Below are 12,244 nucleotides of genomic sequence, written 5' to 3' on the forward strand. Positions count from 1 at the left end.
ACAATGATGCTTTAAGTAAGGGAAAGACTTCATTCTATGTCTTGCACGGTCCAGCCCAACCACCAATAAGACACTGCAAGTGGGCCCCAACAACCCTCGATTGCAGAAGAGCCAGGGGCGTGAGGTATTCACCCATAACTCCTGTTCCAGCAGGGGGTTGGACTAGAAGACCTCCGAGGCCCCCTTCCAGCTTCTGTTATTCCGACATTCGCGCCCTCCCAGCCCCTCACCTGCGTGCCGTCTGGGACCTGCACCCCGGTCTTCTCCATCCAGCTGCCCGGCGGCCTCTCTCCAGACGTTCCGGGGCCACAAAAGCAGGAGAGGGGACACGAGCGCCAGCAACGTCCCCGGCTTTGCGCGGACTGAAGCGAGAGAACGTTGCGCGCGGACGCCGGCTCCTTTGCTGCACGAGCTTGGGCAGGCGCAGAAAGGGTCAAGGCGAGGGGGGGGGCTCGCGTCCCGCCCTCTTTAGGGGGTGGGTAGGCGCTGACCAAGTGCTTAAAGTGAACGTGGGAAAAGGGAGCAGCCCTCCAAGTTGACAGAAAGGCAGCTCCCGCCCCATGACTGGCATGTGAAAGAGGAGAGAGGAAATGGGTTCAGGCTTCTTGCTAAGTTATGGCTTAAGCCTGGTTTAAATAAACCCTAATGGGGGTGGGGGGCTCGGCAGACCTGGGAACACCATAGCGGAGGTCATGCCAGGTTTCGAGCAAGGCAAACGCCCATGAAGTTAGATGAGATCAATTTCCCAGGGTGATGGATGTGTTTCACTCCGAGAGCGGCCAACTAAATTTCATATTTGATGTGTGCTTTTGTGCCTACAGTAAAAAAAAAAATGACAATAAAGGTTTATCTTATCTTATCTCAGTGGTTCTCAACCTTTTTAATGCCGTGATCCCCAACCGATCGTAAGTCGAGGACTACTCAACTGGTGCAGCACCGTTTGCAGACTGGGACTTTTGGCGGGCTCAGCTCATCCATCCCATCCCATCCCATCTCATCTCACCTCTTATCAGTTGCTAGGATCAAGCCATGAGGCTAGATGAGATCAGTTTTCCAGGACTGAGGAGCATTGTCTTCTTCCCAAGAGGGTTGATGCAATGTGCTAAATTATAAACTTATTTCCAATAAAAGAGAATATTTGTAGGTCAGGGCTGAGCTGTGGGGTCCTGGGTGCTCTGTGAGCTTCATGGTTTCCTTGCACATGTTTCATCACCCAAACTAGATGACATCATCAGTGCTAGAAGGGAGTGGTGAGTTCTAGCAACCTAGAACTAAGGAGAAATTTCTTGACAGTGAGGACAATTAATCAGTGGGACAGCTTGCCTCCAGAAGTTGTGGGTGCTCCATCACTGGGGGTTCTTAAGAAGAGACAGGACAACCATTTGTCCGAAATGGCATAGGGTTTCCTCCCTGAGCAGGGGGTTGGACTAGAAGATCTCCAAGGTCCCTTCCAACTGTGTTACTCTGTTATTCTGTTCTCTTTCCTTTCATCTGTTTTCCATTTCATCGTTGGAAGATGAATCTGTCTTGCTTTCTTTTTTAGTATTTATACTTTCTCTTCATGCGGTCATTATACTTTCACTGTGCTGGGTTTTTTTTTTCTCACCATCCTATAAAGGGCATATCACACAAGGATTTTAGTTTCTCATCTTGTTTGGAATTCTAAGACGAATAAATCTGAAGTTTAAATGTGTTTCTTCCACCAATGTGATTTCAGTGTTCTTCATTTACTTACTTACCATGCTTAGCTTTGCATGTCACAATAAATTGCTGTTGAGCTCACATCAGATTAATTAAATCTCTCTCTCTCTTTTTTTTTTTTTTCCTAAGGGTTTATTTAAATTCAAGGACTTTGCTTCATACAAAATGGAATTGTAGAAACAATGGCAGAATCCAAAGTTTGGCTGATAAATATGATTCAGGCAGCAAGTCATTCAATCACAGATTTTTTTTCTTTTTTCTTTTTCTTTTTTGATTTCCCCCAGCCCCCTTCTTAAAGTTCCATATATGTTGCATTTTGGAACTTTTATCTGTGTGTGTGTTTTTTTTAACACTGCTTTTTTTTTAATATAAACTTTTTGCAACAAACCCCCGGATTGATATCAAATATAATTAAAAATTAACAACAGGTGAATACATGGTATCAAAAAGTACGAAGATAAACATTTTCCTCCATGCACCTTACATATATATATATATATATATATAGTCTGCGCTATATATATAGAGAGAGGTCGGTATATATTTATATCATATGTATATATTTTACATGCAAACGTTACTTATTCAAAGTATAGCCACCACTAAACTGATTTTGGATGCAAAAAAGAGAAAGAAACGAAACATGATGGGTGCATTTTATGTTTTGGCAACTCGCTAGAAGAATTCAGGGAAACAGCTGTTCCCTGAACATCTGGTGTCTTGGTGGACCTTCCCCGTGGTGTTATCTCAACAGGAGTTGAGAAGCAGTTTGCTGCTGATCTCTTTTGAGCTGTCTTTCAACTTCCATGCACGGCTTCCACAATCCTGGGATTTTCTGTTGCTCAGTTGTACGAAGACTAACCAGCTCCCACTTGGATCACACTTTTTTCAACCTCCTCCAAGGTTGGCTAGGTGTTGCCATTTGCTTAAGGGTGACCTCAGTGTAAGAGTGAAGACTACCTCAAGGGCAACCTCAATGAAAGACTAAAGACTATCTTGAGGACAACCTCAAGGAAAGACCAAAGACTTCCTCAAGGGCAACCTCATTGAAAGACTGAAGACTATCTTGAGGACAACCTCAAGGAAAGACCAAAGACTTCCTCAAGGGCAACGTCAAGGGAAAATTATTGCCCAGTGATTCAACTTTGCTCAATGATGCAATTCTGCTACTTTGCGTGTGAACTCTCAACAGCCTCGTCTCTCGGTGACAAAGTCTGAAATTTCCTTCAACACTTGATCAACCAATTCTCCTCTTTGGGGGAAGTACCAGCTCATTTAGTTCTCTGAAAGTCCTCCCTTGATGGTCACACCACAATCTCTGGAATGGAATCCTTTGTGATAAACTCAATTGGGGACAATGTGTGCCTTGAAAAGAGAGCAGTGTGGATTCTATGAACCAGCGGGAAGCCAGTTGCCAAGGCCACCACTATACATGCATTTCAACAAGTGGCAAATATTTGTGATCATCCTTTCCCCGACATTGCCCAGATGACCTCGCCGTGGTCGTCATCTCCCAAGGCCAAAAATGTTAAATGATTCAAAACTGTAATTTTGCGGCTGTGAACTCCACTTACAATTCAAGAGGGTTGTTGCATCATACTGGTTTAATAAGAAAAACGGGAATGCAGGACAGCGGTTACAGAATAAAACCCATCAACCAACCCAGTTCCCCAAGTTGGGAGAAAACAAGAGTCCCAACAAGCTTCTTCTCCGCTTCGTGTCTTGGAATATTTTTTTTTTTCTAAAATCCCTCTCCCGCCCCCCCATTTTGTTTTGTTTTTTTGAAATGATTTCCCAAGAAAGTATTTGTGCCTTCCTATTGGAAAAAGGTAGAAAAAGATTTGGTCACAGTCATGCTGATGCCTGAAAAGGGGGAAAGGAAATGCCAGCCGGGTTAAGTTGTACAATGCGTGATGGATTTCATTCCCATTCCTAGTTGGAGTTGTGAAAAAGTTTCGCTATGGTTGCATAGCCCTGGTTTGATGTTGCTGCATTTTTTTTTAAAGATAATGATTTTTTAAGAAAAAGAAAAAAAGAATCACACATCCTCTTCCCAAGAAGGACGAACTCTTGTTCTTGGTTAATCGGGTTTTCTGCATATGTCATCCATTAAAAAGAGAGAGATTTCTATCAAGCCAACCTAATTCTTTGCCCCACTTCACCCCAGTGACTCGTTCAGGTTAAATTTGTATCCCAAAATGTCAATTTAGAAAGAGCCGTTTGCATTTTAATAGAAATTCAATATGGGTAAGTCCCCGGCTTACATCCATTCGTTTAGTGACTGCTTGAGGGACTTCTGACTGTTTTTTCGCATTTAGGACTGTGCGGCGTCCCCATGATCACGTGATCAACATTCAGAGGCTTGGCAACTGGCATATATTTAATGACAGTTGCTCTGTCCCAGGGTCATGTGATTAACTTTTCTAAACTTCCCAGCCGGCTTCCGACAAGCCAAATCAACCAGGTTCACTTAAAGTTTGGCCAAAAAGTTCATAAAACGAGGCAAAACTCACTGCCTTACTCAGCAGTGGAAATTTTAAGCTCAGTGGTGGTTGTAAGTGAAGAACTACTTCCCGTCATAAGGGGAAACTATTAAGAAAAACATTGGTTGCCCAGCGTGCTAATTCTGGTGGTTTTGAAGATGCCCTTGTTTTTTGTTTTTGTTTTGTTTTTTTCTTTATTCTTATGACATCCAATATTTCAGCTGCACTTCCGTGGGACAGCTGTTCAGTTAGAAGACTCTCAGCCCTAAAGTAAAATGAATAATACTCCTATTTGCGTGTTCAAAGGTGTGGATTAAAAAAAAGCGAAAGATGTTACACAGGCCCGCATGCACGCACGCACGCATCCATACGCACACGTGCAATCTAGGGATGAGATTACTCAGAGAGCAGATACTGGAAAATACAGCTTTTAAAAGAGACAGGAGCAACTTGCTGAAATGCTTTAACTTGAATTCCTGAATGCTGGCCTCAATTCCTTTTACCAGTAAGAATAGAATAGAATAGAATAGAATAGAATAGAATAGAATAGAATAGAATAAGAGTTGGAAGGAATAGAATAGAATAGAATAGAATAGAATAGAATAGAATAGAATAGAATAGAATAGAATAAGAGTTGGAAGGAATAGAATAGAATAGAATAGAATAGAATAACAAAGTTGGAAGGGACCTTGGAGGTCATCTAGTCCCACCCCCTGCTCAGGCAGGAAACCCTATGCCATTTCAGACAAATGGCTTTCCAAACTTCCAGTGTTGGAGCATTCACAACCTCTGGAGGCAGTTTACGAGCAAGTGTACTTTCAAACATGGAAATACCTGCCCTTCTAACAGCAAAGTTCTCCTGTGGTGCCTTCACACGTTACATTTTTGAAGGTGTTTTAAGCTATTGGGAAAGTGTCAGGTCAAAAGCGGCTCTTGCTTGCAGCTGCTCTGTTTTTCCTCCACCGGTCCCCTTCTGACAAACAATTTGGGCTTCCTTCCTTCTTTCTTCCTACCTATCCTCATCCATGCCCAGAACCTCAGCTGCTTTGGGCAGTACGTATCTTCCGTCAGCGAAATGGGATAAGCCTTCCAAACATCTTCCACAGCAAGGTTGCCTTGCTGAATTTGGAGGGAGAGCACACATGCATCCTAAACTCCATGCGTGCAGCACGTTAAAAAAAAATAAAAACCACACAGACACACAGACAAGCATACAGACCCAAACGGGGAGAAGGAATAAAGAATAAAAATAGAATCTCATCCCTGAGAATCAGAATTAACTCCAACTGCCATTTGGGTGAAGGATCTGCCCTCCAAGGCGCTCAGTCCCCCAGACATGACTTAAATCTGAAGAGCTAAAGCGTTCCTTTCCCTTTGCTTTCAATGGGTTTTGCAAAAAGCATCCATCCTGATGCAGAATGCTTCTTTCTGCACCTTCCAGGACCAGGGTCTCATCCCATCAAATCGAACTTATTTTATTTAAAAAAAAAACGTTTTTCTAAAATCGTTCTCCAGCCTTGCAAGGTGGAAAGATGGAAAATCAAGCTCTCGATGAATTTGAGGGCTGACTTAAAAGCCATGCCAGCAGATCAGAGAAGCTTCTCTCCTCAACTCTTTCCATCCTGCTTCTCTTATTTTGGGGGGGGGGTGGGGGTGGGGGGGGGAAGGATACAAAGGCAACTGCATTATTGCCACGAGAGGTTCCCAAAGATTAGGCACTTAGAAGTAAAGAATGGGCGCCTTCAGGAAAGGAAAAAAAAAAACCCCAACAACCTGGGAATGGCCAGCAGATTAATTCTCCACTGGAGAGGAATCTCCCATTTTGGTGGTGTTCTTGTCTTGCTTTCTTTCGCTATACAATTTAACCCCCCCACCACCACAAAAAGTGGACACGATGAAAAGGAAAAGTTTATCCAACAGCTCAATAGAAAACATGACAATTCTGTCCACCATTCTCCTCCTCCTCCTCCTCCTTCATCATCCCCTCCTCAGCTCAGATTTGTAAACAAGATGAAAATTAAGATAGGGGCCACCAACTGTCTTGTTCAAGGAGAACAAGATCTTAGATGTTGTCCTTGCCAAAGCCTCTCCCTTCTTGAAGGGCATTTCCAAAACGCTGATGGGAAGGACTCAAAAAAAAATGTGGCGATCAAAGGATGGACCAAGACGTTGGGCGTGGCCATGTGGTTGCTTGGATCTATTGGGAATTTCCAGGATGGGCTTGGTTTATAAAGGGTCACCATTGGCCAAGGGTTGAGGATCCAGCTGGATAAACTCCCTTCTTAAAAGGTGGACACAATAAAATGTAGGTTTGTTCTTTGTACATCAGGGTTGTCTTCTCCTCCTGCTCATCCCAAACTGTCCAGATTCCAGAGTCTAGGATTTTTCTCCCTGGGCTTCTGTTGTAGCCTCATAATTTGGGGCGGGAGGTGGTGTCTCCCATGACATGGCAACAGGGAGGAGAACCGAAGGACGTTTGCGCTGCTCAGGCCATCCGTGACGGTGCCTTTGCTGACCGATCCATAGCTCTCTAGTGCAAAAGAAGAAACCGGAATGGAGAGAGCGGGCGTTTTTACCGACAGTGTGGCGCACGCACCGAGGGCCATCTTGGCCAGAGCTGTTCCACAGAGAGGCAGCTGCTTGGATCTTCTTCTTTCCCCTAACAGCCTTGATGTCACAGGGCTGGATGCAAACACATGCGCATCAACGTGGCGGTTCTCCGGATGATAAAACTCATCGACCTCCAGTGTGCAACTTGGTCCTTGTCCTGCTAGCACCAATCGTCTTCGTCTCGCTCGTGGTAATAGCTACGCGCCCTAGTGCTGGTGCCAGGGCCGGCACTCAGTCCCAAAACATAATGGTACCCATTGGGGACTCGACGGATTGGATGGGACTGGGACGTTAGAGAGGAAACGTAAGAGGTTCGGGAGGACCTCCCTGAATTGGTGGCCATGGCCTCCTCAAAGGTGAGGGTGTCCTCAGGCATCATGTGGTAGGGACTGTCGCTCTCCTCCCGGTGTCCCAGGTAAGGGTCCGAACCGATCCGGGCCATCAGGGTTGGTGAGGGTCCCTGGGAGTCGCCATGCAGCAAAGCATTGTGCTCAGAGAGACCCCGGCTCAAGCGTCCCGGGGAGAAAGTTGGCAGGCCGGTCTGGAACCCGGAGAAATGCACAGGCGAGGAGTTGGCAGTCTTGTAGGTAATGTTAGGGCGTGGCGTCAGCGGGGTCTGCGGCAACTGCCTCCGACCACGGCAGGGGGTGCTAGCACCAGAGGTCAACAGCAGGGGGCTCCCGTTAACTGAACCACTGCCCTACATGAAGATTGGAAGAAAGTAAATGAACAAAACAAAAACCAGGAGGAGGAGGAGGAGGAAGATATGGAGATGGAGGAGGAGGAGGAGGAGGAGGAGGAGGAGGAGGAGGAGGAGGAGGAGGAAAAAGAGAAGAGCGATATGGAGAAGGAGGAGGAGGAGGAGAAAAAGAGGAGGAGAAGGTGAAAGAGGAGAAAAAGAAGGAGAAAAAGAAGGTGAAAGAGAAGAAGGAAAAAAGGAGGTGGAGGAGCAGAAGAAGAAGGCAAAAGAGAAGAAGGAGAAAGAGAAGAAGGAGAAAAAGGAGGAGGAGGAGAAGGTGAAAGAGAAGGAGAAGAAGAAGGAGAAAAAGAAGGAGGAGAAAGGAGAAGGAGAAGGCAAAAGAGAAGCAGAAAGAAGGAGGAGGAGGAGGAGCAGGAGGAGGAGGAGGAGAAAGAGAAGAGAGATATGGAGAAGGACGAGAAGGAGAAGGACGGCGAGCAATAATAAGAATACCAGACGAACACAGAGTCACATGTTGGAGTAGAGTGGCAAAAACGCAAAGGACAGAAGAATGAATGATATGAACAGAGGAATGTATCGTAGGATGAAAAGAAAACAAAAAAACAAAAAGGGAAAGAGAGAATTTAAATGTGCACAGTCAAGGACAGGGAAGCTGCTCCAGCACCATTTGAACAGAGGGAGAAAGGTAGGAAACCAACAGGGAGGAGAAAGGATTCCAAATGAAGACAACCGGGGAGCAGACAATTGAGCAGACAGGAGAGCCAGGTGGTCCACCTTGAAAAATCAGGAGATCCACTGCGTGCTTCCAGGTCAACATCAAGTCCGTTCCGACTTGCAAGGTTCTGCTAATGTAGCCTTGCAGTCAATTAAAATGAACGACTCCTCTCTGCTCTGCTCGGAAAGGCTGACGCTACCATGGTGTCTTCTCCCTCTTTCGGGATGAGAGAACTTGACTCCAGCCTCATCCCTCCTCTCTCCCCACCCCCCACCTCCTCACCTGTCTCTGTGTCCCATGTTCCTGCCCTCCGCCTGGGGATGGGGGTCGACTGCCTTCAGAGGACTTGGGCTGATCCCGACTCCCAAAGCGGTCGCAGGAGTAAAAGCGCTGCTTTTCAGAGGAAGAAGAAGAATGGACTTTTCGCTCCTGGGACCGGCCCCGCTCCTGTTTTCTGGACTTGGAGGTGGCTTCTTCTGCTGGGGAGACAACAGGAAACCAAAGAATTGAAATTATTCTAGTCGGTCATAATCCAACAAGGTTCACGCATAAGCCTGAAGACCTACAAACAGAGATGCAGAATACAGAATGCAGAATAACAGAGATGGAAGGGACCTTGGGGGGTCCTCTAGTCTTTCTAGTCCTTCTAGTGAAGACAATTAACCAGTGGAACAGCTTGCCACCAGAAGTTGTGGGCGCTCCGTCACTGGAGGTTTTGAAGAAGAGGCTAGACAGTCACTTGTCTGAAATGGTCTAGGGTCTCCTGCTTGAGCAGGGGACTGGACTAGAAGACCTCCACGGTCCCTCCCAGCTCTAGTCTATTCTAGTCCAACTCCCTGATCAAGCAGGAGATCCTATTCCATTCCAAACAAAAGGTCGTCCAATCTCTTCTTAAAAAAACTCCAGTGATGGAGCACCCACAACTTCTGGATGCAGGTTGTTCCGCCGATTAATGGTTCTGTCTGGAAATTTCTCCTTAGTTCTAGGTTGGACCTCTCTTTAATTGCTTCTTGTCTGCCCTCAGAATAAATTGGCCCCCGCTTTTTTGTGACAGCCCCTCAAGTATGCGTGCAGACTTCTCATTATTTCCATTGGGTATGACTGCAGACTAAAGGGAAGTCAACACAATCAACCGAATTGAACGACTGTAGCTCAACATTTTAAAATGAACCCAACTTTTAATTTAAATATATATTGACACCTTCCTCTAACTCTGCTATGTAGGAACATTGGGATGGGAACTCTCAAACGATAATACACAACCCAGTTTGAGAGACAAAGAGATTTTAGAAGAGAGGGCAGATCTTCCTAGGGGTTTAAGTATACGTACTTCAACTCCCAGAATCCTAGGCAACACACGACCATTGCTAAGGATTCTGGGAGCTGAAGGCCACACCTCTGAAGGATACCCAGACTGGAGCATGCTGTTGAAAAATTTCAACATGGTCAGCCAAGCTGGAGAAATATAAGGCACCCTTACCAGGAGCTTCACCCTCAATCAAGTGGTTGGATGGCTTGTCCACTGACTTCTGCTTCTTCTCTCTCCGCCGATGGCAACGATGGTGGTGATGGTGATGAGTATGTTCAGCTGGCCGGGGATATTCGTAAAGATGTGTGGCACGGGGACGCTGTGGGTTGAGTGTGGAGATGGACCGCTTCATGGGGCTGGTGTCTGGAATGGGCTGTGGAAAGAGGAGAATGCAAAGAGGTTGATTGGATGTCCACCATCCAAAGGTAGCATCTTTTCCTTCACACAACTGGATCTTGTGTCTGATTTGTTTTAACAGTAGTACAGAGGTGGAGGGGGCCTTGGAGGTCTTCTAGTCCAGCCCCCTGCTCAGGCAGGAGACCCTATACCATCTCAGACCAGTGACTGTCCAATCTCTTCTTCAAAACCTCCAGTGATGGAACGCTCACAATTTCTGGTGGCAAGCTGTCCCACTGGTTAATTGTCCTCACTGTGAGGAACTTTCTCCTGAGTTCTAAGTTGTCCCAAAGGTGCCAAGTGGATTTTGTTTTTCCTTGAAGACATTTCTCTTCTCATCCCAGAAGCTCCTTCAGTTGAAATGAGGTGAACTGAAGGGGAACTGAAGAAGCTTCTTGGAAGAGACGCGAAACATCTTTGATGTTTTTTTTTTGTTTGCTTTTTTTTTGGGGGGGGGGGAGAAGACAACCATGACCTGGATGACTGAGAATCTCCACAAACATTTAGTTCAAAGTTGATTCCTTTCAATTAAAACTCGTTAGTATCTGTGGGGGTCCTTTGGTGCTCTCTGAACACTGATGATGTTATTGAGTTTGGTGATGAAACGTCTGCAAGAAAAAAACCCAGCACACAGAGCACCAAGGACCCCAAAGTCCAACTCTGAGCTACAAATATTCTCTTCTGTCTTTAGCATCTCCCTTTCCAATATCAAAGCCATAAAAAGTCATCTTTTCATTTCTTTAAAGGGCTTAAAGTAAACTTTTCATTCATTATCTTCCTCGTGGAGATGCTCTTATAATATAGGGACTGGCAATTCTTTTCACCCAAAGATGCTTTTTCAAGAGGCAACTGGACTTTCTTGTTTTCCTTTGAAGACATTTCGCTTCTCGTCCAAAAAGCTTCTTCAGCTCTGACTGGAGGGTGGGGAGCGGAAGGATTTAGACTCCTTGCAGAAAGCTGGTCATTTGCATTCTTTTAGAGGGCCATTGAGGCCACTTGGAGGTTTATTGTGACACATTAGGACACCTTAGGATACAGATAAATCTCCAAGTGGCCTCAACAACCCTCTAAAAGAGTGCAAAGGACCAGCTGTCTGCAAGGAGTATAAATCCTTCCATTTCCCCACCGTCCAGTCAGAGCTGAAGAAGCTTCTGGGATGAGAAGCGAAACGTCATCAAAGGAAAACAAGGAAGTCCAGTTGCCCTGTGAAAAAAGCACCTTTGGGACAACCATGACCTGGAGGACGGAGAATTGACATAGACTTTCACCATAGAATTTTTTTTTCCAGCTTGTGAGCGCTGATTCCATCCTTGGGAGACAGGCCTGACTAAAATGGACAGCTGTTTAAACACGTATAGGGGAGAAACACAGCTCAGATTATCTAGATATTTAGTGCCTCTAGATTGAGTGAGTTATTCTTAAAAAGAAAGAAAAAGCCACAGAAGAATTCAGGGGATCTGCTTAAACCCTTTCCTTGACTAGACGTTTACCGGACAGGTGAGTTCAAACAAGCTACATACTGATAGATATCGCCCTGGTGACCGTGTTTTGCTCCTCTGCAAGCAATTCAGATAGAAAAAATGGCATGGGTCCCAAACCAGCAACAGTCAGACATCCCAGGAGACACGTGAGAGACGAGATGACCAAGGAGAGGGAGGGGGAAGGGAGGGAGGAGGGAGGGAAGGGCAGAGAATGAGATCCACGGAAGACCAAGGAAGGGGTGGGTGAATGGAGACAAGAGACAGAAGTGAGTGTTAATCAACAATTATTCATGAGAAACGATGGTTGGGTGAATACCGGTTTTTTGAATCCCTAACAAGATGCTTTTTTAAAAACATCCAGAAAAAAAATGGAGGGTCTGAATCGTTCTTTACTGTTTGCCTTTCATTCCCTCTTAGGACACCCATACACACTGATGGCGTTATCTAGTTTGGTCATGAAACGTCTGCCAGGAAACCACCAAGCTCAGAGAGCACCAAGGACCTCACAGTCGTCGTCGTCGTCGTCCTCCTCCTCCTCCTCCTCTCCACAGACCCCATTCCCTCCTAGCACTGATGATGCTACCTAGTTGGGTCATGAAACGTCTGCAAGGAAACCACCAAGCTCAGAGAGCACCAAGGACCCCACAGTCGTCCTTCTCCTCCTCCTCCTCCTCCTCCTCCTCCTCCTCCTCCTCCTCCTCTCCCCAGACCCCATTCCCTCCTAGCACTGATGATGCTACCTAGTTGGGTCATGAAACGTCTGCAAGGAAACCAACCAAGCTCAGAGAGCACCAAGGACCCCAGAGTCTGGTAAAAGTGCTAACCTGAGTTTCAGCTGCCAGCCGAGGC

General features: G+C 45.9%; 1 protein-coding gene across 13 annotated transcripts in view; it reads right to left on the bottom strand.

The window, feature by feature from the left end:
• Positions 1–6,079: 6,079 nt before the first annotated feature.
• CACNA1B (calcium voltage-gated channel subunit alpha1 B) overlaps positions 6,080–12,244 on the bottom strand; it is a 112,629-nt gene continuing 106,464 nt past the window's right edge. For 8 of the 13 annotated variants that reach the window (XM_039327077.1, XM_039327071.1, XM_039327069.1 and 5 more), the window contains 5 exons: positions 12,220–12,244; positions 11,435–11,470; positions 9,690–9,891; positions 8,492–8,688; positions 6,080–7,494 (listed from right to left, as the gene is read on the bottom strand). The exon at positions 12,220–12,244 is cut by the window's right edge and continues 86 nt beyond it. In XM_039327077.1, coding sequence (XP_039183011.1) covers positions 6,955–7,494; positions 8,492–8,688; positions 9,690–9,891; positions 11,435–11,470; positions 12,220–12,244 — 1,000 coding nt within the window. In that variant the 3' untranslated portion in view covers positions 6,080–6,954. The remainder of the gene's footprint in view (positions 7,495–8,491; positions 8,689–9,689; positions 9,892–11,434; positions 11,471–12,219) is intronic. The other 5 variants (XM_039327075.1, XM_039327078.1, XM_039327070.1 and 2 more) reach the window with 3 other exon arrangements.

Source organism: Crotalus tigris, unplaced genomic scaffold, assembly GCF_016545835.1.
Source record: "Crotalus tigris isolate CLP2741 ecotype Arizona unplaced genomic scaffold, ASM1654583v1 scf7180000024350.909852, whole genome shotgun sequence".
NCBI lineage: Eukaryota > Metazoa > Chordata > Lepidosauria > Squamata > Viperidae > Crotalus > Crotalus tigris.